Source organism: Lygodium microphyllum, chromosome 16 (assembly GCF_053477565.2).
Source record: "Lygodium microphyllum isolate KBCC chromosome 16, Lygodium_microphyllum_v1.1.10, whole genome shotgun sequence".
Lineage (NCBI taxonomy): Eukaryota > Viridiplantae > Streptophyta > Polypodiopsida > Schizaeales > Lygodiaceae > Lygodium > Lygodium microphyllum.
Genome location: NC_141150.1, coordinates 61,333,251 through 61,360,897, shown reverse-complemented (window position 1 = coordinate 61,360,897; position 27,647 = coordinate 61,333,251). Strand labels below are relative to the sequence as shown.

Here is a 27,647-nt window from a genome sequence, read left to right as displayed (position 1 = left end):
CTAAACCAGAATGGAAATGGAACAAAGTCCATGACCTAAACTTGTTATACAACTGGGCTTTAGTCACTGATGACAAGGAGCGTGAACAGGGAAGCTTAGGGGATGATGAGCAGTCAGAAGAACAGGACCTAGACGATGAGGAGTATGAGGACTGTCGCTCTGCGGGAGAAGAGAGTGAAGAAGAGGTAGACACGATAGAGTACGACACGGAGGGAAAGGTGATAGAGCAAATCAGGGTAGACTTAAGGCCTAGGAAGGAAGGGCTCAGTCGAAACGAAAAAGGAGTCATACTAATGGAGTGCGATAGATCCTGGCTGGAACAAATAGAAGCCGTAGATTACGGGCAAGCTGGAGTGGCACAACGGTGGGTAATCCCAGTGCTCAAGACAGATTCCCCAACCAAACTAAGACCCCCTGGGGAAACACCTTCCTTAAGTGAAGGATGCGAGTTCAACTCAGAGTCGGAAGTCAGTACTGAGAGTGATCCCGAGATACCGCAACCATCTGAGGTCAAACACACCAAGGGAGACTTGCCAGTCCACCTGAGGCGCAGGAGGATAAAAGAGGAGGCCAGGAAGCAAGCAATGGGCTCAGAAGCGGAAAGGCAGAGGAAACGACAGGATCTGCCCAAACGGTTTACAAAATTTAAAAAGGGTGACAGAGTGGTGGTCCTGCTAGGTGCAAAGAGAGAAGGTCAGACTAGTGAACCGATAGAGGGACCCGCCAAAGTCAAGGAGGTTAACTTGGCTGGAAAAGGCGAAAAACCAAGACCGGTATTCGTCGCAGGTGACTTGGCAGAAGAGGAAGAAATCAAACTTGTTGTGCTCCTACAAGAGTACATCGACGTGTTTGCCTGGACACTGGACGTAAGGGAGTCGACCCTAGGGTTGTGACCCATAACATCCCAATGATTCCAAATGCAGTGCCAACCAAACAACGACCTTACCCCATGAATCCTAAACACGCCCATGCAGTGAAGGAGGAGATTGACAAACTCCTGAGGGCAAGTTTCATATATGAGATCGAGCACACGGACTGGGTGTCACCTATCGTGATTGTCATGAAGAAAAATGGAAAAATCCGAGTGTGTGTCAACTACAAGAAAGTGAATGCCGCTACGAAAAGGGATAATTATCCTTTACCTTATACCGAGCACATGCTGGAGAGGGTAGCAGGGAAGGAAGCCTACAGTTTTCTGGATGGCTTCTCGGGCTACAATTAGGTACAAGTGCACCCCGACGACAAGCACAAGACTGCCTTTGCCACAGAATGGGGCGTATTTGCCTACATTGTCATGCCTTTTGGGCTAATGAATGCACCCGCAACTTTCTAGCGCCTAATGTGCACCATCTTTAAGGACATGCTCAGGCACGAACTAGAAGTGTTCGTAGATGACCTATGTTTACACTCTAGTTGGCACGAACACTTGAAGAAATTGCGAGCTGTCTTTGAAAGGTGTAGACTATACCACCTCTCGCTAAACCCCTTAAAGTGCCAATTCTGGGTAAAACACGGATGCGTCTTGGGGCACGTAGTGTCAAGGAACGGCATTGCCACTGACTTCTCCAAAGTCAGAGTCATTGTTGACCTACCGCCACCCGACAACTACAAGGGAGTTCAGTGCTACTTGGGACACACTGGATATTATCGACGATTTGTGCTAAATTATGCATTATTAGCTAGACCTTTGTACAAGCTGTTGATAGTGTTTGAGTGGACAGAGGACTGCCAGTGCGCATATGAAGAATTGAAAAAGGCTCTTACGACTGCACCAATCTTGTGAGCCGCAGACTGGAATGTAACGTTCCATCTGCACATAGACGCCTCTAAGTTCGCTATTGGAGCCGTGCTATGCCAGCCTGGTGAGCATAATTTGGATTATCCGGTGAGTTTTGCCAGCAGGCAGCTCATAGAAATCGAGATGAACTATTCCACGACAGAAAGGGAGGGGTTGGCCATGGTATTTGCGGTAAAGAAATTTAGGCATTACCTGTTGGCCACTCCCTTTGACTTCTTCATTGACCATCAAGCCCTATTGTATCTTGTGAACAAGCCTTGCGCTATGGGGCGCATAGCCAGATGGTTACTCCTTTTACTGGAGTTTGACTTCTCTGTGGTTGTACGCAAAGGAAAGCAGCACTACATGGCCGACCACATGTCCCGCATACCCACAGGAGAAGCCGCTGGACAAGGCGTACCTGATGATTTACCGGATGGCCATCTTGTTAATTTGTCTAGTGAACAAGAATTGTTTAGAGCTGATCTGACGCCTTATTAGGCCGATGACATAGTGCAAGTGCTAGAAAATGGACTACCGGAGCGGCCCATTGAGAAGGCCAGGCTGAAGAGACTTATCCTGAAAATTCAGCCCTATCAGCTAATATAGCTGGCCAACTCTACAGGTTGGGACAAGACGGTTTATTGCGCAGATGCGTGTGTGAGCACGAGATGCACGACGCATTAAACGAAGCACATGACGGAATCGCTGGGGGACACTTTAGTGGGACACAACAGCCCGAAAGGTGCTACAATCCCAGCTATGGTGGCCCACCCTATTCCGCGATGCAGCTAAATTTGTAAAGCACTGCGATGAGTGCCAAAGGACAAGAGTGCATGTGCGAAAGAACAAGATGGAGCTGATCCCTGTCATAGCCCGACAACCCTTTGAAAAATGGGGCCTCAATTTTATTGGGCCTATCAGTCCCGCAGCACAATATTCCCAAGCTCGATACATCATTGTGGCAACCAACTATTTAACGAAATGGGCAGAGGCATGGGCCACGAGGAAGAATGATGCTCAGACCACTGCTAAGTTCCTATGGGAGCAGGTCATTTCACAGTTCGGTTGTCCAATCGAACTTGTAAGCGACCAAGGCGCACACTTCATTAATGAAGTAATTGCCCACTTGCTCTCTACCTTCCTAATAATTCACCAGAAGTCCTCTCCCTATTACCCTCAGGCTAATGGCCAAGCCGAGTCCACAAACAAAATTCTAGTCAATGTGCTTACAAAAGTTGTGTCTACTTCAAGAAGTGACTGGGATAACAAGCTAATGGCGGCTTTGTGGGCCTATCGCACTGCTTATAAAATGGCTACAGGACAGACGCCCTTTAGGCTGACTTACGGAACTGAAGCCATTCTGCCCGTAGAATTCTTCATCCCTAGTTTGAGGCTAGCAGTCCAGGAACGTTGGGAGGGCAGAGAGGCTTGGACCAACCGCTTAGTAGAACTTGAGCGCTTAACGGAGACCCGACTCCTCGCCACTCACTCTCTAATTTGCGAAAAGGCTCGACGAAAGATGTGGTTTGACAAGCATGTCATGCAGAGAGACTTCGAAGAAGGGGACCTTGTTCTGCTGTATTCGGTAAAAGGACATAAACAGAAGATGAAGTTTCGGGGGCTAGGGCCTTTCAGGGTACGCGTAATCGGTAGGACTGGAAATGTCGAGTTGGAGACACTTGACGGTGAGAAAATAGGCTTTTTTAATGGCAGCCGCATTAAGAAGTACTATCCTCCTTCACATCCATTACATGAGCTGCCCATGTTAGAACCCCCACTGAATGTCCGCATGGCTACTGTAACTGACCTGACAGATTAGGATGAAGAAGTAGTGGCACTGGCATACCTGCGGATTACAGTTGCAGCAGGAGCGGTGTATTCTTTTGATGCCTTGATTGATGAAGGTGCTGACTACAATATCCTAACACATGACCATTGGACACGCATTGGTCAACCGCAACTACAGCCCACTAACGCTCAACTCACCTCACTTGGGGGCACCGCTTACCAACTCCTAGGGAAATGCAAGGTGGTCGTTTCCATCGAATCTGAAAGTTTACCAGCCTTCTTCCATGTGTTGCCTGGTACCACAGACGCTGGTAATGTATCGCTGTTAGGTCGCACTTTCAAGAAACAAACCAACTGCATTGTGGATTACAACCTAAATCACATACATCTTGCCATTGGTAATGCGCGCATAGTGACGACTTTCAGCAAGGGCTGCCCTAACTCCCCCACTTTTACGAAGCAGCCGATAGAAACCCCCACGACCAAGCTTCAACCCGCATCTAAACAAACGGAAACCACGGCCTCATGCCAAGTTCTCAACCCCAGACCCATGGCCACCAGGAGCGCTCACAAGGCCAAAGAGTCCAAGTTTCTATGGGTGCCGAAACGGCAAAAACCACATCAGGGTAAACCACCCAGGTGTGACCCTAAACGTCTAAAGTATCAACCGTCCCGACCCAAGAGGCAGTCTAGGCACTACCGCTGTAGACGCACAACCACACCGCTCTAGATTCCCAAAGACCTCTTGCGGGCACAAGGATACTACGAGGGCAATCCCTGGATTTGGGTGCCTAAAAATGGCAAGCTAAGAAGCTCATCTACAATCAATCTATTCCTAACAAGAGAGGGTTACACCAGTGGTGCCCAGAACACAATTAACAGGCCAGGGCCAATGGTGGCTAACAAGCCTCAGCTCATCTATCGACCAAAGCAAATGCCCCAGGTCCTAAACCTACCTAATCCTGAGAACTTACAAACAACGATTACTGCTAACTCAGAACCAAGTACAACCACCGTGCCTCTAGAGCTTCCCACAGCATCTCAAAGGGCTTCCCAGTGCGAGGCCTGGCCCATGACACCAATGAGGAAGTCACAATTATCTAGTCCACGTGCACCCGCCCCACCAGAGGGTCTTAAACCTTCATACACAATACGACCTTTCCTCTCTTTGGCTAAGGACCTTATCGCAACTTCTGGGGACGATCTAATAGCTTGCATTAAAATGTTAGATGAAACTTTTACTACATTGGCTAGAAGCTACGAGAGGCTAGACCTAGGTCTTCTTGAGGAAATGCTTGCTTCGGCGGTTCGTGCACTACCATGCACTTGGGAGGAATACGAACTTATGACCATTAAAGATCCCAAAATTGCTGCCGAATTGATAGCAAATGATGAAATCTCGACGGATCAGGCTGCACTCAGAAGGCTTATTACCTCTTATCGCAAGCCTCCGCATTCTGCTCCTGAACAAGAGTTGCAAGAGCTCACGCAGATGGCAAGCTCACCTTCCACATTCTTGCAGCAGTGGTTTACGCTAAGGGTCCAATGGGAGAAAAAAGGTCGTCGCATAATGACCAATGCTGAGCAACGCAGGGCAATCAAAACTATCGAATATGACCCCACGTACGTGGCACCTATCTCGTTTAGGGTCTTGGCCATCACCCGTAATCAGCATCTGGATGACCATGTGCTCGCCCACCCCTACATTGACCAATTCCTCACCCAAGAAGAATTACATGTTGCTAGTCGCCTCAGTACCGGAGATCTTTTCCACGATGTTTTGACCTACATTTCCCAAGTCTCCATCCAACCATCCACTCTAGATTGTCATGCCCAACTCGAATACAATCCAAACTTCTACGATTGGCTATTAGTTAGATAGTCAACCCACGCGAACAAGTGCTCCCCTCATCCTTCCTGTGCTAATCCTAGGTAGGATTCTTTGCAAGATTCCTGACAGAGGGGGGGAGCACGACCAAGAGCAGAGCAAGGATGAAAAGTTATGTTATCTAGCTAGTAGATAGTTAATTAAAAAAGTTTCTATGGAGGAATGTTGCAGAATAAAACAATAGCAATGGTCAAACCTCTAAGCAAGTGTGCCCCCTTTAAGCCCATCTATTCTTCTCTTAAACTTATTTCTAATAAGAAATGTGCCGATTGTTAGGCATTAAACGTTGGCATGGTGTGTTGACAGGTCATCGCCATGGCAGGACAAGACAAAGGAGGCAAACTACCATTCTCAGAAGAGGAAATGACCAAATTTGGCATCGCCATCGAGACGCGCGGATTCAGTCACTTTACTTTCAAGCACACACTGAATCTAGATGAAGCCATCATGGAGGAACCCGCTATCAAGGATTTAGTGGACAGGCGGTGGACTACAGCATGTGCGCGGATTTCCTGAGGAATTTCGACAAAAGCAGGAACTGTGGCACTGTCACAGTAAGGACAGGGGAGCAAGAAAGGAGAATCGAAGTGCCCCTCAATGTAACGATTGTAGAAAAGGCCTTGGGGCTGGTGCCAAAGAAAGAGAGAAGGCCGAGGCGAGACGTTTACACCATGCTGGAAGTCAAGAAGGAAGCGGTGCATACTGTGGATGGCATCAGCTTGGTTGACATCCCGGACCCAGTGGTGAAACTACAAGCAAAGATGATCCATACCCTCTTCTCAGGCCAGCGTTACAATGCGCTGATGAACAGGATCGGGGTCCCACTGTTGAAAAGCATAGCAACAGGAACCTATGAAGAAATAGACTGGAATGGATTCGTGCAGAAGACCATTCAGAGTTCAGCTGCCCTCCTCACTCCGGTGGAAGCACCAGCAGAAGGAGAGTCCCCTACCTCAACAGCGCGTTCCACAAGGAAGAAACCGGCGTCGAAAGCGGCTACAATCAGATATGGGGGAATTCTGACAGCCATCATAGACGAAGCAATAAAGAATGAGGGCATCATGGAGGGGGAAGCGGCGCATCAAAGCTCAGCTCACCATGGCAGAGGGAGATCAAGCGAGAGAACAGTGAGCGACGAGGGAGAGCAGGAAGTGCCACCTCCGCGAGCAACCAAACCCGCAGAACAAATCAAAAGTGATAAGAATTAGAAGGAGAAAAAAGAGAAATTAAGTAAGGAAGAATGGGCTGACATCAAACAGGCTAAGAAAGAGTCTCAAAGGGCTGAGGTAGAAAGGAGGAGGAAAGAGGAGGAGGAGTTCGCCAGAATAGGAGAGGAGTCGAAGAAGGCGGAAGCGGACAAGAAAAAAAGAGCAGAGGAAGAGGCTGAGAAGCAACGACTCCAGGAACTGGCCGAACTGGCAGAAGCCACCCAAAGGTCGGTGGAAGAGACCCATGGGGACAGAGAACTCGAACCCGCAAGCCCCGGCCATAAAACCAAAGCCAGTGCAAGTGTGGAGGCAGCACTAGTGGTCGTAGGCAAGGGCAAGTCCCTCCTACATCCACTCCCTCCCTCCTTTGTGCCAACAATAGCTGAAATCACGACCAACGCCGCTGCACACCCCACGCCTCCTCTCGATGCGGCATAGCTCATGACCATGATGCAGATGCTTGTAAGAGCAGGGTGGCCGAAATTGCCCTTGAAACTCGAGCGAAAAGGCCCGCCACTGATGCAGAGTCTCGGCAAGATCCCAAACGACAGAGGCTAGAGGCATCGACCACCACGCCCAATACTCCCATACCTACCGCAAACTATGATGCATATGTGGCCGAGTTGCTAACGCAATTGGACAAGGCAAAAGAAGAAAAGAAGGTGGCGCTGTTGGAACTTGAGAAAGAAAAGGAGACGTCAGCAGCCCTCAGGCTAGAGGTTTCAAGGCACGAAACTGACAGATGGAGAGAGATGAAGGCCTTGCGAGACCAGCTAGAAGAGAAAACGAAGCAAGCCCAAACCAATGAAAGCTGCCTTAGGCAAAGGCTGGAGGATGAGGAGCAGAGCCTGGTAGCGGAACAGAGGAACATAAAACTTCTGATGCAGCAATACAGTGATCTCCAGCAAAGGGTGGCCCGAGTGGAACAGCTCTACCGGGAGGTTCAGGAAGGTGAAGCCATTGTTCCATAAGAATATGCAGTGGAGCCCCAGTCATGGCACGAGCAAGAGGAACAGGACAGGCTAATCAGGGAAATCGAATTCCTAAAAAATGAAGGGCCAGGGGTCTCAACAGCTAAAGCCAAACGACTACAGGATGAAGTGCAGAGACTGAAGACGCGCTGGAGACCTCCCAGGAGGACGTGGAAGCCCTCATGGCCATGATCTTTAATCAGAAGAGGCTGCTCCACGTTGAAATCTAGAGCCTAGAACAATTGGTCCAAGAGAACTCGAAAATCCTGACCGAAGCGCACCACAGGCTCAGCATTGTTGATCAAGCAAGAGGGATCGCTGAAGAGCAACTAGCTCAGAAACTAAACGAAAGAAACCAGTTATGGTTCTATTCAAATGAGCAGCACAACAGGTAATAACCACCCTGGCAGGCCAGTTAGAGGAACAAAGGCAAAAAATGGAGGAGAGAGCCATGGAGTCGGAAAGAAAGAACTTTGACAGGGTGAGGGATTTAACAGAACGGCTTGGCAGAGTGTGAAAGAATGCTAGCCGAGGCTGCAGAGATAACGACTAAGACCCAGCGACAGGCCTTTCTCAACACGGTGCTCCACGTGACGCAAGCCGAGGGCGATGATACAGTGGAACAGGTAAAAAGAAAGTTGGAACTATTCACCCGGGCGCTACGATACGGCCTTCAAGAGCGGGAGCTTCCAACAAGTACAGGAATGACTAAAGAGCAACAGTTCCACTACCTGCGCTGTACAGGCCTTTCCACTGCGGAGCTCGAAGAGTTAGGTTTTCAGGAACAAGAGCAGCCACCACCACCACCACCAGTCGTTCCTCCTGTGGTAGCGCGAAATGCCGAAGAGGGGCCGGACTTCGAGCAAGATGAGGAAGACGAGCCGCAAAGGATGCCGAGTCCGCCTCAACCAGAGATCCTACAGGAGGAACCTGCCGACGCCGAGCTACCTGAATGCATAATTGCAGCAAGGCGAAGGAGGCAGGAGTTAGCAGAAGAGGCCCAACGCCGAGCGCGCATACTTCCACGACAACTTCCTGAGGAGCCCATGCCACTGCGAAATGATACACATCCGGTAGATTGGCCCCAGGAATTGGTCATATGGCGCTAGAGAGAGCTACAAAAGAGGCCATTCGAGCTCTCATTTGCTTTTCCACGATCCCTGGACCGGGCCCTATCACTAGGAGTCGTAGCCAAGATCAAAGATCTAGCTAATGAACTCGCAAACAAATGGATGGAAGAGAGAAGCATAATAGTAACCAGCTGGAGGCAAGAGCCACGAGAATACTGGGAAGACAAGGTCGGTCTGGTTCCCAAATCTGTCCAAGGCTACCAGGCACTGCCAAAATGGCGGAGGAGGATTTGGGACACCAATTTTGATGCCTCTACCGCATTTTGTAGCTCCCTCCCCGAAGAGCTCAATGATCCTATCTACATGCCCTACCCCCGTAGGCATGGAGTGGATTACAACAGAGATTTGCATGGGGATTTTGACTTCCCGAGAATCTATAATGTGAATGCTAGAAGCCCAGAGGAATGCTTAGCATTCAGGGCAGAAGATATACTTCCCTCCATAAATCGTTTCCTTGTAGATTTCTCCTCCTACCCCAATCCAGCATTCTTAACCACTTGTAATTACCTTCGACTTCTCAAATTCTTGCTACTCCAGAAACCTGCCACGGAGGAAGCCCATCTCCCTCCACTCTTTTTTGATCTTAACCTAGGAATAGATAGTAGAGCGATGGTGAGGTTGATGATGCGCGCTACTCTCCTCCCCGCCTTCTGCTTAGAACTATTAGAAAATATGAGTGACACCCATTTTGCAAGGTGTAATCACCCCTTTTTGTCCACCACTCCTCTAAGAGCTAGAGCCGGTATTAAGGAATACCTACAAAGTCGCACATTTTTATCACAATTCTTGCGACCACCCCATGATTAAAGGGGTGCCCCATGCATCGCCCAATGCCCTCTCTCTCATTTACCAAAAAAACAAAAAAAAAAGAGAGAGAAAAAGAAAAGTGCTTGCTGCCTTCGTTCACTATCGTGGTGCACCATACTCACTGCATCTAGAATCCTCTCTAGCCCCTCCCCCACTTCACGCTCAGGGCTCATCAAGGGCAGGACTTTCGGACCTGTCACCCTGAACTTCATATCGCACCTCAGAAGCCGCACAAACTAGGTCCTCAAGTGTGGGATATTACCAAGGGCTTGCCCAAGGTTAGACCTATCTCCCAGTTCCACTCGCATGGGCATCATGCACTGCACAGTGAGACAGACACACCCCCTAGGAAGTGCACCACTTTTCTTGCAGGTTATCTCCATGTTTCCAAAACGGGCTGCTTGGCTGAAGGTGATCGTCTACTCCATCCTCCAATGACGAGGAATTTTTCCAGAAGTCCCGTTACTGCAACTTCAGGAGCTTCGCTGCGAAGGTTTCAGTAGCTCCACAGATTTCATGCTGACAACCATCCGCCCAACCACTGATGGGCTGCCATTGGCATAGATCTTGGAACCTCACCGTCCGATGATCCATGCCCACTACATCAAGATCTACGGATTGCTTATTAGCACCACAATCCTGAAGACTTTCACCTCAAAACCGAAGATCCTCTCCTCCCAGACAAGGGTTTTTCAGCCCATGCCACGGCTTTTCACGACAAACACCGGAGGGTTTCTCCAGACTAAATCCCCCCAATACCATCTTCCTAAGGGACTGCTTCTTGTTTCAAGCGTTTCGGATACTCAAAATGACGACCAGTTCCAGAGGGGCGCCAGAACAGTGAGACTGATGCCGCAATTGTCAGCAAGCCTAAAGCACGCTGGAATCTCTCTTGGGCATCGTCATCACACCCCATCACCCCTCATTCACAAGCCTCAATATCCTCCAACCGCCAGTCACACCAACCAATAGCATCCTTTATCCCACTACTTCCCGCCGCAGTGCCATGGGACTGGCACTCATCTAGGAGGGGGGTAATGTTAACCCCAACACGAAGAAAGCAAAAGAAAGCGGGAAAGACGCAGGGCAAAGGTGGAAAAAACAAAAAGAAGTAGCCCGATTGAAGTAGGAATAGGAGGGCGCATTTTTAAATATAAAGGTGCACCCTAAAATCTTGTAAAAGAGCGCCAAGCTCTCACCCGTGCAATTTGTAAATGTAGACGGGCGGTAGAAAGGAATCTAGGAAGATAGAGGGACAATGGGAAAAAGGGCCTAGGCTAATGGCCGGCCATGTAAAAAAGGGGGACAACCGCCCATGGAAATTAAGGGCATGTATATAGAGTTAAAAGGTAAATGAGAAGAGCATCCTCATGTGTGGCAAACAGCGCCTCCTTCTTCTCCTCCTGTTTCTCACCTTCATGCCTCCTTGCTTGTGCTTGTGAGAGGGACTGAGAGCGTGAGAGTGTGTGAGGGAGTGATCGTGGGAGGGCAAGGGAACCTGGAGAAGAAGCTCCCCATTCTCCCTCTTCATCTTCTCCTTCCCTCTTCTCTCCTCTGGTCTTGAACGTGGCTATGGGGGATGAAGCTCATGGGAGAGGGATTGAGGTTGCTTGAGTTTGCCTCAAGAATCGTGGAGCTGCAGGGGTGCAAGAAAGAGGAGGGTACTCGATCGAGCATCAAGGTAAGCTCACTACACCCACAAGGTAGGTGTAGCGCGACGGCTATGTGAGAGGTAGCCATGGCTGCTCAGTTCGAAACACTTGAGCAATAAGTGGTCCGAGGGTCTTGGCAGTTGAGCGAAAGCTCCCACAACTTTCATAGGGAGTTTTATCACTTGGGGATACTTCTAGTTGATATTTCTCATGGATTTTATCATTAGATTCATGACAGAGGCTGGTCAAAGGAGTGCATAGAAATGATACGTTGCTTTCTTCTTTCATGGAGAGTAAGAAAGGAAGAGTCCATGGGAGTAGATTCTTCCCCTCTTGAACATGTTGCAAGTATGGTCCTTTATTAAAAAACTATACAACTTATTCTTCATATCTTATAATATTTACTATCTTTTTATTTAAAGATTTTGAAGAAATATTGGATGATGTTTCTAGGCATGGAATGCATGATATCTACCCTAGTACATCGTAGCCCCTTTGAGTTGGTAACTTTTAAGCTCATGATGTTGCCAAATTCAACATTAAAAGGTGTTTTTAGAAATCATTGTTATTATATAAAATGGCTTGATTATAACATAAATAATTTTGGTGGCATGGGTAATTTGTAAGGATATGTTATTTTGTCAAAGAATCTAACAAATGAAAGTTGAGTCTTGCTCTAGGTAAGTTGATTGAATTGCACATCTCTTGGGATGAACAACTTGGCCTATGCCTAAGTGCAAGTTTTCTAGGTCAATTGGATCCCATGCAGTGCAAATGTGAGAGGATGCCATTAGTATTATTTCAAGGGAAGATATTTCAACCACCTATTGTGAAGTCAAAACATCAGGAAGACTCCATGGGGTAAACTAGATTGAGTTGATTTGTATAGGTAGTTTTGATTTATATGTGTTGTGGTTGTTGAAATATGAAGCAAGGAGCATAAAAAGGACAGAAAAAGAGTAAAGGCGCAGAGGCAGCCCCTAAAGCTAAGCTGAGGCAAAAAGCACCATTTTCAATGGAAGGCACCTCAAAAAAACTCTAAAAACTATTGTGAAAGAGTGCCAGGCCCCCTCCTATGCCATTTGTAAAAGAATAGATGGGTGTAGGCTTAAGGCATGAGGCAAGAAGAGGGAAATAGAAAAAAGGACCTTGCCACAACGGTCGGTCATGTAAAAAGGGATGGGTGCCCATTGGATATTGGGGGTTTGTATATAAAGTTCAAAAAGTGAATGGAAGCTCATTCTTTGGTGTGTGGCTAACAAGAGACCTCTCTCTTTCTCTTTTTCTCTTCACCTTGCTTGTGTGTGTGCTCTTGAGAGAGAAAGAGTGAGAGTGTGAGGGAGTGAGTGCGTGGGAGTGAGAGATCAATAGGGTGAAGCTCTTCACCATCTCGCCTTCTCTTCTCTTTTCTCACGCACACAGGGCTATGGTGGATGGAGCTTGATGGAGGACGCTTGAGGATACTTGAGCTAGTAACTAGGATTGTGGAGCTACCGGTGTGTGTGGAGGAGGAGGCAACTCATTTCGGCATGGAGGAAAGCTCACTACATTCGTAGGATCGAAGGCGCGTCGGCTAGGTGGGAGATAGCCATTAGAGCTCGCTTGGAATGCTTGAACCATAAGTGGTCCGTGGGTCTTGGTGGTTGAGCTTGAGCTTCCTCTACATTTTGGCTCCATTGCCGGGACTAACAAATTCAAGCTTGAGCACTTACGTGCCTCATATTGAGCATCGAAGTAAGGAATTCATCCTCAAAACGGACCTTGAGATAGGTAGGAAGTTTGGGCTTTTTGATCTTCGATACAAGTAAGTATTTTGGTTATTTTGGTTGTTCGATAATTGGAAAAGAAGGGGAAATCATTTCACTTATTTAATTTTGATTTTTGTTGCATTTAGCGTAGGTTAGGATTAAGAAATCCGATTGGAGAGGCGTAGGGTGTACTATTGTAAAACAGGGCAAAATAAGGCACAAATCGGGGTAAACAGGAAAAAAAGAGTGTTTGGAATTATTAATGTTGGCAAGGGAGTGATTGGGGATAGCAAGACCTTGCCTGGGAAGGGGATTTAAGGGCCAGGAGACCATAAAAGAGCTCATCTTTCACCCTAGCAGAGAGAGAGAGAGAGAGAGAGAGTTTCCATTGGTGATTCGATTCGATCTTGCCATTTGGAGTTCTTTGCATGCTTCAGGTATATCAAACCCTTCCTACTATGTATTTGTTGTGATTTGGAAGTCGGTGTGTCTGGTGATTAGTTGGATCATTGGATTCAACGAGATCATCCTTGGTGCTGCCGTCGTCATGTGCGACTCAACCCGTCCAAGTGACTAGGGCTGAGTCCCAGATCGGCCCTCAGTCATCGTGCATTTGGCTGATTTGGCCCGTCTGAACAGACATCTCGGCCCACCTGACTCGAACGCTCCACTCGGCCCTCTTGATTCAAACATTCATCACTCGGCCCATCCAAGTCAACCATTTGGCCAACTCGATTCGGTCCACCAACCCAACTCGACCCGTCTGAATGGACAACTTGGCCCACTAACCTAATTCGGCCCTCGGCCACATCCATTCGGCCATTCAAGCCTCAAATTTGGCCACTGTTTCTATTCGGCCTTCGGCGTCTGAGTCCATCACTCGGCCCCTGCAATTCGAACGAGTTGGGAAAATTCAAATTTTTGCAAATTTTGTGGATATTTGCACCAAACCCAGCTAGATCTCGACAGCACAAACCCTTGTGAGCCATCCCGACGCCCATAACTAGATTATGGTACAAATAGACTTAGCTAGCTGGAGTAGGTTGTCGAGAGAGTCAGTGCCTTAATGGTAGCTAGTGGAGGCATAGACCCCAAATGTGAACCTAAACCAAGTAAGATGACGCAGCAAGAAATCCTAAAATCTATCAAGACGGCCAAAAATTGATCGAACAAGTGGCCTAGGACAAGATGAGAGTGCGCAAGCCGCTTAGACACTTGCTCTTCGCACTCACCTTGACTTCCAGCACTTGAAGTACACCTAAGAACAGTCGAAAGCCTAATTGAGCACAAGTGCACGGAAAAGAACACACTCGTTGAGTGGAGATCATTTGAGGATTGTATGTAATAATTAAGAAACTCACTCAGATAAAAGAATGTGAAGGAATCCACCAATAGGAGAAGATCTCAAGACATAGACAAGCAATCAGATCCCAGTATAGGACCAAGCAAACAGCGACAAAGACATCGATCTACCCGACCTGCTTAACCTTATCGATGCAGCTTGGTGGAGCACGGGAACACAATCATGTCAGAAGAAAGCTCAGATCCTAGGTAGAACAAGGAACTTGACTTAGTAGTTTTCCCAGAAGTGATCCAACAGTTGGTGAATAGCTACGATTCTTACGCTCGGTATGAGCACTGCGATAGAATGGCAGAAGCCATCATAGCTTACTTAGAGGAGAAAACGAGACTAGCCCACAAAGCACTGCAAGGCACAGTGGAATACAACTGAGACCAGAAGACTGGGGCCTAAGTCAGAACACAGAGATGCGAGAGATACAGCGAGTGCGAAACCTAGTAGGCAAGAATAAAATTGACCATGAGAGAGCACTAGAAGGAGACTTGATGCTAAGTGAGCATCTCATGAAGGGATTGCTAGACAACACAGCAGCAGAGCAGAGTACTATAGCATTAGCTACATCACTAGTAGGGTTAGGGGTGAACCAAGGCTCCAAGAGCCAGCCTAAGATACCAGTTTTCACTAAGCAGCTCGATAAGTACCTATCCCAAGACAATCCATACAGCTTTATAGAGCAGTTCAAGCAAGTCTGCGAGCCCAACAGTCTCACTGACTTGACTCAACTCTCTCAAGCATTTGGGTTTTGCTTAGGCAACAAGGGTTGGACTTGGTACAAAACTCTAGATGCCACAAAGTGAGCGAACCTCAGTGGCCTCAAAAACCTCTTCATTAAGAGATTTTCTGAGCTTGGATACTCTAACAACTTGCTAGTACAACTTATGAACATCAAGCAGAAAGAAAAAGAGGATATCCGCGACTATGTGACCCACATAAGGAGTCTCTTCAAGAGAATCCCGATGTCGACTAAAAGAGCAATGTCGACAGTATTCATTAGTAGAATACGAAATGAGGAGCTTTATAAAGACTTGGCAAGAAACTTGAGCTTGCAGCAGCGAGACGCGCTAGCTAGGGCATTTGAAGAGGCCATTCGAGTAGACGACTAGTTGAAGGAGAGGAGCTCTAGGAACTCAAACCAAGACAAGACCAACTCTAGGAGTTCGAAGAGAGCTTTAGCATCCATCGAGGGATCAGACACAAGTACCCAAGATAAGGGAAAGGCCACGGACACCAACTAGGAATTGGCTGACATGAAAATGGAAATAGCCAAGATGTAGGAGATGCTAAGACGACTAACATGACCACACGTCCAATGCGTGTACTGTGGTAGCGGGAACCACTTGCTAGCCGAGTGTCAAGATCCCAAGTCATGACCTTGTGCTAATTGTGGTAGGTTTAGTCATGATGTTGTGCATTGTAGATTGCCTAGAAGACTTTTGTACTCACAACCGTACGGTCAACCTTACCTAGCAAATAGGCTACAATGATTCTTTGGAGAAGGGGAGCCCCATTGGCCCTTCCTGCACCAAACAATATTAAGTTGGCTATTCCTAGAATGGATATAAATCCTATTGGAATACTCAGACCACATGGTCCCTATGTGACACATCCAGCAAGCCCAATCCACTACGTGGAAGAGCCAAATGAGGAAGAGACTTACGTATACCCTTACGTCTTGCATGATGATGAGGGCAATGTAGTCCTTATGGACTATCGACCAATACCGGTGATGGCACTAGGTAGGGGATGAGGTAGGGGCCTAGGAGGGCAGACCCAAGATCCAATCATGTGTTGGACTTGCAGTCACTCGGGACACATCTCATCACGCTGCCCTGAAAGGGAGCAACAAAATAGAGACACGACTGACCTAAGGTATCCTGAGTGTGGAATCACTCATCTCTTCACTAACTATCCAAAGCGAAAACCATCCTCGAGTTCAGCTAACGTGCCATCCGTCCCATTGGAGTTGTTCGATGTCGAGAATCTTGACAGGGAGGCTACACCTATCCCATTGCATGTCATAACCCATGCACAAACGACGCAGACCAACACATTAGTCCCAGGTCCTAGCAATCTGACGTAGCCTCGATAGGGAAAAAGAGCCATAGGCGAAGGAACAAGAGACCTGAAGCTAAAGTCACTCTCAAAACTGAGAGTGCTACAACACTACCTGCCGGAAATAAAGTCATTGATGCTGAGGCAGAGACATTAGCCCCAAAGATGGCTGAAAAGGGAAGCGCTAAGGTAGGGGAGTACCCCAACCCGAAGCGCCAACTAGAGGCCATCGAGAAGGTAAAGGAGTGGGTGAAGGAGGCCTAGGAAAACCTGAAAGATGTTGAGCCCATCTTGGAGGACAAGATCAAGGATCTCTCTAGTATCAGTATGCCAGTCTCACCCCCTCCACCAAAACCAAGAGATGCGACTGTGCCACAAGCAGTACCGCTTAGGCAAAGCCTTAATGCTACAAGCCAGCAACCTAGTCATGGCTATTGGCCAGGACAACCCGGAGTAGGAGAAAGACGAGCAGCCAACAAACTCCTTACCACTCTAGTAACCACCCTAGTGACGCTAAGCTTGGGAGATCTACTTAGGCAGCATCCGACCCTATGGCAAGACTTGAAGCAATGGGTTGAAGGGTCACAAGAGCAAGCTACTGCAGACCTACAAGAACATGATGTACAGACACAGATACCGAGTTTGACATTGCACTCGATGCCTAAATCCTTGCACGTTAATGCTTTTTGGGAAGGCACCGAGATGCACACGGTCTTACTAGTCTCAGCCCTAGGCGACACAACAAGGAAAGGGATTGTAGACACAAGGGCGGGAGTTAGTGTACTAGAGCCACGCGATGCTCCAGACTTGGGAAAACCCACCTGTCAGACTACTAGGTTCAATGTCACATTAGATAATGGGATGAAAGTGAAGCCATTTGGGGTGCTAAAAAAATAGGCCAATGAAAATTGCCGAAGTCCAATTCTCAATTGACTTTATAGTCATGAAGGGAGTGGACTACAATATCCTATTGGGCCGACCCTAGATGCACAATGCCAGAGTGATCGAAGATTGGAGGAATGGTCTCATCTTCCTAGGCAATAGAACAAAAGCCATAAGGGTAGAAACGGACTCCTAGAAAACTACACCAGTCAACCTCGACGCCATCTTTGCGATGCTTAAGGGTGATACCGAGATCAAGAAATCCTATGGGTCCTTGACTAAGTATATCCCATGACCTTAAGACGAGTGAGACTGGATGCATGTCCTTGCTACCATCGATATGATGTTCTTGGACAATGAGGAGTACAAACATGCCATTAAAATGATTGGCGAGCCCAAGGGTACACCCTTGGTACTGGTTTGCATGATGGCTGGAAACCTTCGTAGAGGACCCAACCCTGCTGTCCCTTTCCAAGTGCCAATCAACAAGAGGGAGCTCCATGAGATTTTAGAGTATTTGACTGGGAAGCTAGCTGGCAATCCAGTAGTAAATTTCAAGCCACTTCAAGATCTCTTAAATGAACAAAAGTATCAATGGACCAGGATGTATGATCTAAACCTCAGGTACAATTGGGTCCTAGTCCCCAATCAAAGACACGAGACATACAAAGACCTAGGAGATGACGAGCGGTCAAACGAAAATGCTTCCGATGATGAATACAAGGATTTCCGCTTCTTCAGTGACGAGAGTGAGGGTGAGATAGATATCATAGTATATGGCACCAAAGGATGAGAGATAGAACATATATGGTTAGACTCCAGGCCACAGAGAAAGAACGTCTTCAAGATGGAGCAATGGGTCATGCATGTGGATTGTGACCATGCTTGGTTGGAACATATAAGAGCCATAGATCTTGAACAAGCAAGCCTACCCAATGAGGTACCACGTCAGTGCTTAGAACAGAGTCACCCTCCTCTGAGTTGTGACCATCGGGGGAGACTACCTCGTCTAGCGAAGACAAGGAGTTTGATTTTGGGTCAAAAGTGAGTTGAGAGAGCGACCCAAAAATACCGAGGCCTCCCAGGACTAGACATACCAAGGGGGACCTATCCATTCACTTGAGGCACAGATGGTTGAAAGAAGAAAGGGCAGAAGATTCTAAGGACACACAAGCAGACGAACAATAAAAACCATAGGACCTCCCTAAGAGATTTACAAAGTTTAAAAAGGGTGATAGAGTAGTGATTATGCTAGGTGCCAAACGTCAAGGGCAAGCAAGTGAACGCATCGAGGGAACTACCAAAGTCAAGGAGGGGAATCTAGCCTAGGAAAGGGAGACATCCCGACCTGTCTTTATTGCCAATGACCTCATGGAGGAAGAGGAGGCAAGTCTCATTGCCCTCTTACAAGAGTATATAGACATGTTCACTTGGTCCTTAGAAGAACTCAAGGGGGTAGATCCAAGTTTAGTGACTCATAATATACCCATGATGCCAGACGCAACACTCGCCAAGTAGCGACCATACCCTATGAATCCAAAACACGCTCAGGCTGTCAAGGAAGAGATCGACAAGTTGATGAGAGTGGGATTCATCTACGAAATTGAGCACACAGAATGGGTATCACCATAGTCATTGTAATGAAGAAAAACAGAAAGATTAGGGTGTGCGTCAATTACAAGAAGGTAAACACTACCACTAAGATGGACAACTACCCATTGCCGTACACCGAGCACATGCTCAAGAGAGTGGTGGGCAAAGAGGCCTACAATTTTCTAGACGGCTTCTCTGGATACAATCAGGTGCAGGAGCATCCTAACAATAGGCATAAGACTACATTTGCCATTGACCGGGTGTCTTTGCCTACATAGTCATGCCCTTTAGGTTGACTAATGCCACAGCCACCTTCCAATATCTTATGTGCATTATATTTGAAGACATACTCAAGAAAGAGTTAGAAATCTTTGTAGACGACTTGTGTGTTCACTCGACCTGGAGAGAACACTTAGATAGGCTCCGAGCTGTCTTTGAAAGGTGTCGCATATATCATCTCTCTCTGAATCCCTAAGAGGGCCAGTTTTGGGTAAAGCATGGATGCAGCCTAGGGCACATGGTGTCCAAGAACGGCATTGCCACCGGACGTTTCAAAAGTTAGGTTCATTGTTGATCTTCCACCTTCAACCAACTATAAGGGAGTTCAATGCTTCTTAGGCCATATGAGGTATTATCGGTGGTTTGTGCTGAGTTATGTATTGATTGCTAGACCTCTATACAAAATGTTGATTATATTTGAATGGAATGAAGAATGCCAGCGCGCATATGAGGAATTAAAAAAGGCTCTGACCACAACACCGATTCTACGAGCCCTAGATTGGATCATTATCTTCCACGTGCATATTGATGCTTCGAAACTCACTATGGGGGTAGTGTTGTGCCAACCTAGTGAACACAATCTCGATTATCCAGTGAGCTTTGCTAGCAGAAAACTCATTGAGACCAAGATGAACTACTTGACGAGAGAAAGAGAAGGTCTAGCCATGGTATTTGCCATGAAGAAATTTTGGCATTATTTGTTAGCCACGCCTTTCACACCTTTGTGGATCATCAAGCCTTGCTATATTTAATAAATAAACCTTGTGCTACAGGCCACATAGCTCGATGGTTCCTTTTACTTTTAGAATTCAACTTCTCCGTGGTTGTACGAAAAGGAAAGCATCACTACATAGCCGACCACATGTCATGCATCCCCAAAGGAGAGGCCGCTGGACAAGGCATCGTAGATGATTTGCAAGATGCGCACTTATTTCTCTTGTCCAGCGAGAGAGATTTATTTCGAGCCAACTTGACGCCATATTGGGCAGACGATATACTCCAAGTGCTTGAGCATGGACTACCTGAACGGCCAATGGAGAAAGCCTGACTTAGATGACTCATCCTCAAGCTCCAACCCTATCAGTTGATAGCAGGCAGTTGTATAGGCTAGGGCAAGACAGATTGTTATGTAGATGCATATGCGAGTACGAGATGCATGAAGTACTCTCAAAAGCACATAGCGGAATCACAGGAGGACACTTTAGCGGAGAAACGATAGTCTACAAGGTGTTGCAATCTAAATTGTGGTGGACCATGCTTTTTCTCCATGCGACACGATTCGTTAAGCACTATGACGAGTGTCAACAGACAAAGGTCTCGACTCACAAGGATCAGATGGAGCTAACCTCAATAATTGCACAGCAACCCTTCAAAAAGTGGAAAATTGACTTCATAGGACCTATTAGTCCTGCGGCACAATACTCTCAAGCCAAGTATATCATTGTAGCCACTGACTATCTAATGAAATGGGCAGAAGCAAGGGCTATGAGAAATAATGACACAAGAACGACTGCCAAGTTCCTATGGGAGCATGTGATCTCACATTTCAGCTACCCCATCGAAATGGTTAGTGACTAGGGCACACACTTCATTAATGAAGTAATTGCGCATCTTCTATCCACCTTTCTAATTATCCATCGAAAATCCTCTCCATACTACCCTCAAGAAAATGACTAGGCAGAATCCACAAATAAAATTCTAGTAAACATCCTGACCAAGGTATTCTATGTTTTGTGCAGTGACTGGGATAACAAGTTGATGGCAACCTTCTGGGCTTACCACACAACCTACAAAATGGTTGTAGGCCAGATGTGGAACTGAAGCAATTCTATATGTAGAGTTCTTTGATCTTTCTAGCTTGAGGATCACACTTCACGAACGATGGGAAGGGAAGAAAGCATGGATGAAATGTCTAATTGAACTCGAACACCTCTCTCGGAAACTTGCCTTCTAGCTACCCATGCACTCATATGCAAGAAAGCACGATGCAAAAGCTGGTTTGATAAGCATGTAAAGCAGTGAGACTTTGAAAAGGGTGACTTAGTGCTCCTGTACTCCATTAAGGGTCATAAATAGAAAATAAATTTTAAAGGTCTTGGGCCTTTCAAGGTTTGTGCCATCAGTCGAACCAATAATGTCGAAATCGAGACTCTGGAAGGCGAGGGCGTAGGCTTCTTCAATGGCAGTTTGTATCGTGACTACCTATTGGCTGTCCAAGCACATTTTTAGCGGTCCATCGAGAGATGAGTCTAAGGGACGCCGCCTGGCACTCCCATGGAATGTCACGGGGTTTGTCGCCTAGGGTTTTTCGAGTCTGCCTTGCAACGAAATGTTTGCGGCCGAACCCACTAGGATCGACCTAAAACTTGAGTCCCTAGTGGTCAAGGTCTCCTAACAACATTCTAGCATCGTGTTTTGGACATTCTACTTTACACAGAGATACCCAACCCAAAGCAGGCCCCATGCCGCACTTGGTTCAAAGAGAATGAGAAACGAGAGGGATGCGGTGCTCCACCTCTATGCCCATAGGGCATAATCCCATTCCGGTCCCCTAAAACGAGATGAATCGGGGTTCTAATCTAACAATTTCTAAGCATCAATCGTCAATAAAACCTTGTAAGAAGCCTCCCAATTCTCTGGGACCACCCTGTCGTAGGACAGACCCATCAAGGGTTCCGTCCTCCCACTTCCCTCGCTTGATGTACTTTAGTTGTCTAATTAGCCCTATCACTTTTAGGTGCAACATGTAAAATCAGCTTCCTTAATTAGCCTTTTAAAAGGACAAGGTTTGTTTGAGTAATCTTATGGCACTGACACGAAAACAACTTCAAGCAGGTTCCCTGGAAGTACCTAATATTAGCAATTTATCATAGATACAAATCTTGTTCAAAAGGGACAATATCTGCAATTTGTAAGGATGAGCTTTATTTCCACCAAGTTTTCGCCTTGCACTAGTAACAAGGGCCCCTCAAGAATCTATCCCGAGTCACGGCAATCATTTGAGTAGGATCAGGAGGTAGGGAATTTACGGCCAGATCCGCCCCTAGCAACCAAGCATCCTTCTACGTTTAAACCAATCTACGAAGAGACCTCTCGCGGCGGGTTTGGCACACATTCCTGCCACGACTATTTAGAACCCCCTTGGCTAGGGTTGGCGACTAGTTGGGGGTGGTTCGGCGCGCCCTCCAAAAGTTCAACCTGATTCACTATGCTCATTTATGAGTTTGGGTTTACACAATCTCTTTATTTTTTATAGAAGCAGTGTTTCTAAATTTACAAGCATAAACAAAGGTGCAGGTCAGTGCTCGAGATATCTGCTAAGGTGGTGGTCCCTCTCTTGAACGTAGAGTTTGTCCTTCTTGCCTTGGCGGTAATTTCCAATATCCTCCGAAGGATAGAGAATATCTTCATTCCGTCCCCGCTGTGTGAAAGGAATGACCAATTATGCAATTGGATCTATATCTGATAGTTCACAGATGGTAGATGTCTTAGCTTGCTAGCCTTTAAATTTAGGTTCTTATCTTGGAAGAAACGACACTCGAACTCTCTTGTATTAACGTCAGATTGTGTCATGGTTAAAGGTGATATCTTCAAGATCGTTTCAGCTTTATCGAGTCCAGATTTAGAATAGAGACTAGTGTGTTTTATTTGTCTCATGGTCCCCCTACGAAGTAACAATATATTGGCTTAATTTCTTTAAAGCCCTAAATAAGTTGAGTTGAGCCCTATCCTTGCATATATAGCGTTCATTTTTATTGAATGGATCTTGATCAATTATTAGTATTTTGTATGCGTGGTTTACAGTTATCTTCAAGATGAATCCCTAGCAACACAATTAAAACTGATCATGATGCTACGCAATCTAGAGGTGTATCTTTCCTAAGACAATGCTACAAAGCGGGCCTTTGGTTTTGGGAATTCATTTCAATGCGCTTATGAAAAACACAAATAGAGACTTGTATTTTTCTTTTGGGTGGAGAACGTAAAGTTATTAGGCCTAATGCAAAAGCGAACCACATCCCTCTGAAGGTTTGTAGGAGCCTAATATACCTGGTTTAGTATTGCAAGGGCCTACATATACTTAATTGTTATCGTAGCAATTCATGAACTTCATGTACTTGATTCAAGCCTTTACTTCTACCTTTCCAATTTCACAAATTTTGTGATGCAAAGAAAAAGTAAGATTTCTTCTTAACGAGGAATATGCATAAGCGTCCTAACAACCCATTTTTCAGTACCTTCAAGCATGCTAATGTTGGTGCATAATCTAAAGCATTACGAGCACAATCAATAAGGTCCTTGCTTCTTCTTCTTTTTGTGTGCATGAATGCAAAATCTTTTGTGCAATTTGCTCGTTCAAAAACATGCCAAAGTGCAAGTAACATAATTTTCAATATGATAAAATGATGTAAACTAAATGGTGGTTAGTTATGATAGACTTTCGCCGAATAGCTTTCCCTTCCCAATGAAGTAAACTAAATGGTGGTTAGTTATGATAGACTTTCGCCGAATACCTTTCCCTTCCCAATGAAGTTGGCCTATGTCCTTAAGGCCTCCCATCAGGGTAGAGTGTATGGGATGTACCTGATTACCAAGTGACGCGGCTCCTTGATCTGTAGCTCCATCGGTGGGTTGAAGAGGGATTCGTGTTCGATTGGACCTTACTTCACTTGGGAGGCATCGTATAAGTTTGGTTTTTCCTTCGTGGCTACATGCCCAAGTTATGAGAGAGAAAACTCCATGTGGTGGGAATTTTTCCGTGAGAATCTTTTCAAAGATGGAAAGCTCGGAAGTCTTCAAAGAGAGAGAATTTCCCTCTCTCTCTCTCTCTCTCTTTCTTTCTCTTCTCTCTTACTCTCCATTTCTCTCTCTCTCTAGCTCTCTTCTCTTTCTTTCTCTTCTCTCTTACTCTCCCTTCCTCTCTCTCTATCTCTCTCTCTCTCTCTCTCTCTCTCTCTCTCTCTAGCAACAAACCTCATTTCCCTTCAGCCAACAACCAGCGTATAGGGCCACCAACTCCAGTCCTCGCCGACCTCCTTCTCCACACCTAATCCCTTTTTATAGGGTCTTTGGGGGGGGGGATTGGTAACTTATGGAGGCCCTCCCCCCTCCTTTCACGGCATATGGTAGCCCCCCCTACCACCTCCAGGGCATGCGGCAGCTTCTCTGCCCCCTCCAGGCACGTGGCAGCCCCCCGCCTCTTCTTTGCCACACGGCACCCTCCCCCGATGACATCACGACAGCCCCCCCATCTCCATCCGCGCGATGGGAGTAGGGGGGGATTATTCCTTTTTTTTTAAGTCATTGAAAAGGAGGGGGAGATCATACAGTGGGAGGGAGGGAAAAATGTTACATTCTCTCCCCCTTAAGGAATCGAGATGTCCTCAGCTCGAAAGGAATTGGAGATATTGTTGGTTGAGAGTATTCTCGTCAATCCATGTGGCATCTTCTACTGGAAAGTCCCTCCATTGGATGAGGTACTCCCTGAGGATTCAATTCCTCAATCTCTTTTCTCGAATGTTTAGGATTCTAACTGGCGAGAGCTCAAGGACTCCTTGGCTTGGCATAACAACTTGTTGATCATCGAGTACATGGCTAGGATTGGATACATGTTTCTTTAGTAGGCTAACATGAAATACATTGTGAACCTTTACGTTCTTAGGGAGTTGGAGTTTGTAGGAATTGAGCCCTAGGCATTTGAGGATCCTGTAGGGTCTGCAATACCTCAGACTCAATTTTTTAAATTCCCCCAATGACAGGGAACTCCTCTTGGACCGTCCACGAATAAAAACCATGTCTCCCTCATTGAAGAGTCGCTCTTGTTTATTTAAATCTGCATAGGCTTTCTGCCTATCCTTGGCGGCTCTAATGTCTTGTCTTATGGTCTTAACCTGCTCGTCCATTTCCTTAAGCATTTCCCTAGAAGCCTCTACTCTTAAAGTAGGATCCAAAAATTTCAATGGGGAACGGCAATCATGCCCATATAATGCTTGAAAATGTATCATTTGGATACTTTGTTGGTAGGAAGCATTATAGGCGAACTCTACTAATGGTAGATATTGAATCCATTTCTTGGGTTCACGACAGTAATAAGCTCTAAGGATATCTTCAATGACTTGATTGACCCTCTCTGTTTGGCTGTTAGTTTGAGGGTGATAGGCTATGCTAAAACAAAGTTGAGTCCCAATGGCCCCGAATATCCCTCTTTAGAAGTGAGATGTGAAGAGGGAGTCATGGTCACTAACAATCCTTCTAGGCAACTCATGGAGCCTGAATATCTCCTTGATGAGAACAGTCTGGCAATATCTGAAGCTTTATAATTTGTCTTGACTGGAATGAGATGTGCAATCTTGGTGAGCATATCTACTATAACCATAATTGAGTTGTAGCCCCCTTGCACTGAGGGTAACCCAACAACAAAATCCATGCTGATAAATTCCCACTTCATTTGGGGGATGTCAAGAGGTTGCAGCTTCCCAACCATCTTGACATGTTCCACCTTGATTCGCTGGCAAGACAAACATTCCGTGATATATTTAAGCACGTCTCCCTTAAGCCTTCCCCAATGGTAGCTCTTTCTGACTGTGTTGAGGGTCTTGACATATCCGGGATGGCCTGAAAAGGGGGAGTCATGTCCTTCCCAAAGCATTCTCTGTTTGAGTTTCTTGCTCGAGGGTATGCATAATCTTGTCCTAAATAAGACAAGTCCCTCATTGACGGAGAATTCTTGATATTTGACCTTAAGTCCTGGGTTTTGGTCTTTTTCCAAAATTTCCTTTATCATCTTCAAGTATTCTGGATCATGGTTAGCTTCTTCCTTGGCTAGCTCAAGGATAGGGTTGTTGGGAATTGACACCAAGTTTCATTGAGGATTCCTCCATGATAAGAGAGTTGAGGAACACCTTGCAACTTAGAGCGTCAGCGACCACATTCTCTTTGCCGGTTTGATACCTAATCTCAAAATCATTCTCCATGATAAGAGAGTTGAGGAACACCTTGCAACTTAGAGCATCAGCGCGACCACATTCTCTTTGCCAGTTCGATACCTGATCTCAAAATCATACTCCTGTAGAAGTTCTATCTAACGACATTGCCTCGTGTTGAGGTCAGTCTGGGTGAATATCCATTGAAGGCTCTTATGGTCCATGATCAAAGAAAACTTGTTACCAAGCAAGTAATGTCACCAAAGTTTGAGGGCATGGATCACTACTAGCACTTCCAGGTCATGGGTGGCATAATTCTTCTCATGGGTTTTTAGCTTCCGCAAGGAATAAGCTATGGGATGACCTTCTTGCATTAGTAGACAGCCTAGTGCAAGTGTACTAGCATCCGTGACAACTTCAAATTCCTTGCTTATTGGTGTTTTCACCAAGTTATGCTTGAGTTGATCAAAACTTACTTGTTCAGAGGGCATCCACACTATGGTAGCTTGCTTTTTCAGCAAATTTGTAAGGGGTGCTGCGATTAAAGCATAGTCCTTAATGAAGATCATGTACCAAACTATTAATCCAAGAAAGTTATGCACTTCTTTAATAGTAGCTAGGGGAGACCACTCTTCAATATCCTTAACCTTGGTAGGGTCTACAGAGATCCCTTCATTTGACATAATAAATCTGAGATATTCAATCTACCTGTTTAAGAAGGTATACTTTTTCTTCTTAGCATAAAGCTTATGAGTCCTCATGGTCTCAAGGATGATGCGAACTTGGGACTCATGATTCGCATCCTCCTTGGAATAAACCAAGGTGTCATCAAAGAAGACGAGTGCGTAATCATCGAGGTATGGTCTAAAAATGTCCTGCATTAGCCTGTTAAAGGTGGTGGGGGCATTAGTCAATCCAAAAGACATTACTATGAATTCAAAATGATCATATCTGGTATTGAATGCCGTCTTTGGAATATTCTCATCCTTGACACAGATCTAATAATACCCTAACCTTAAATCAATCTTAAAGAAGATTTTTGCTCCCTGCAGTCGATTGAGTAACTCATCTATCTTTGTAATGGGGTATTTATTATTGATGGTTACTTGGTTCAGGCCTCTATAACCAATGCAGATTCGAAGTGTTCCATCCTTCTTCTTTTGAAACAAGACTGGAACTCCCCAAGGAGAACTGCTAGGGCATATGTACCCTTGGTCCATTGAGTTGTTCCTTTAACTCAATGGCCTCAGGAATGGAAATCTTGTAGGGCCTTTTTGCAACTGGAGCAGCTCTTGGGATTAGCTTCATCTCATGATCCATTTCCCTAGGTGGTGGTAATTCAGTCAATTCCTCTAGGAACACATCCACATATTCCTTTAGCCATGATGGTTCTTTATTAGTGTCCTCTGCCTGATTGGGTTTGTTTAGCTTTATCACGTAGACGGGTAATCCCTTTCTTATTCCTTGAACTGTTCGTGTTGCCGTAGCTAGCTGGATCTTTGGTTTACATGCTTCACCTTGTGTTGTAACTAGCTCACCCTTAGGATTCCGAAAGGAGACTTGACCCTTTCCACAATGAATGTGAG

General features: G+C 46.1%; 1 protein-coding gene across 1 annotated transcript in view; it reads right to left on the bottom strand.

Annotated features, from left to right (window-relative positions):
- Nucleotides 1-8,343: 8,343 nt before the first annotated feature.
- LOC148022901 (uncharacterized) overlaps nucleotides 8,344-27,647 on the bottom strand; it is a 39,657-nt gene continuing 20,353 nt past the window's right edge. The window contains exon 6 of the mRNA XM_087695271.1: nucleotides 8,344-8,583. Coding sequence (XP_087551397.1) covers nucleotides 8,344-8,583 — 240 coding nt within the window. The remainder of the gene's footprint in view (nucleotides 8,584-27,647) is intronic.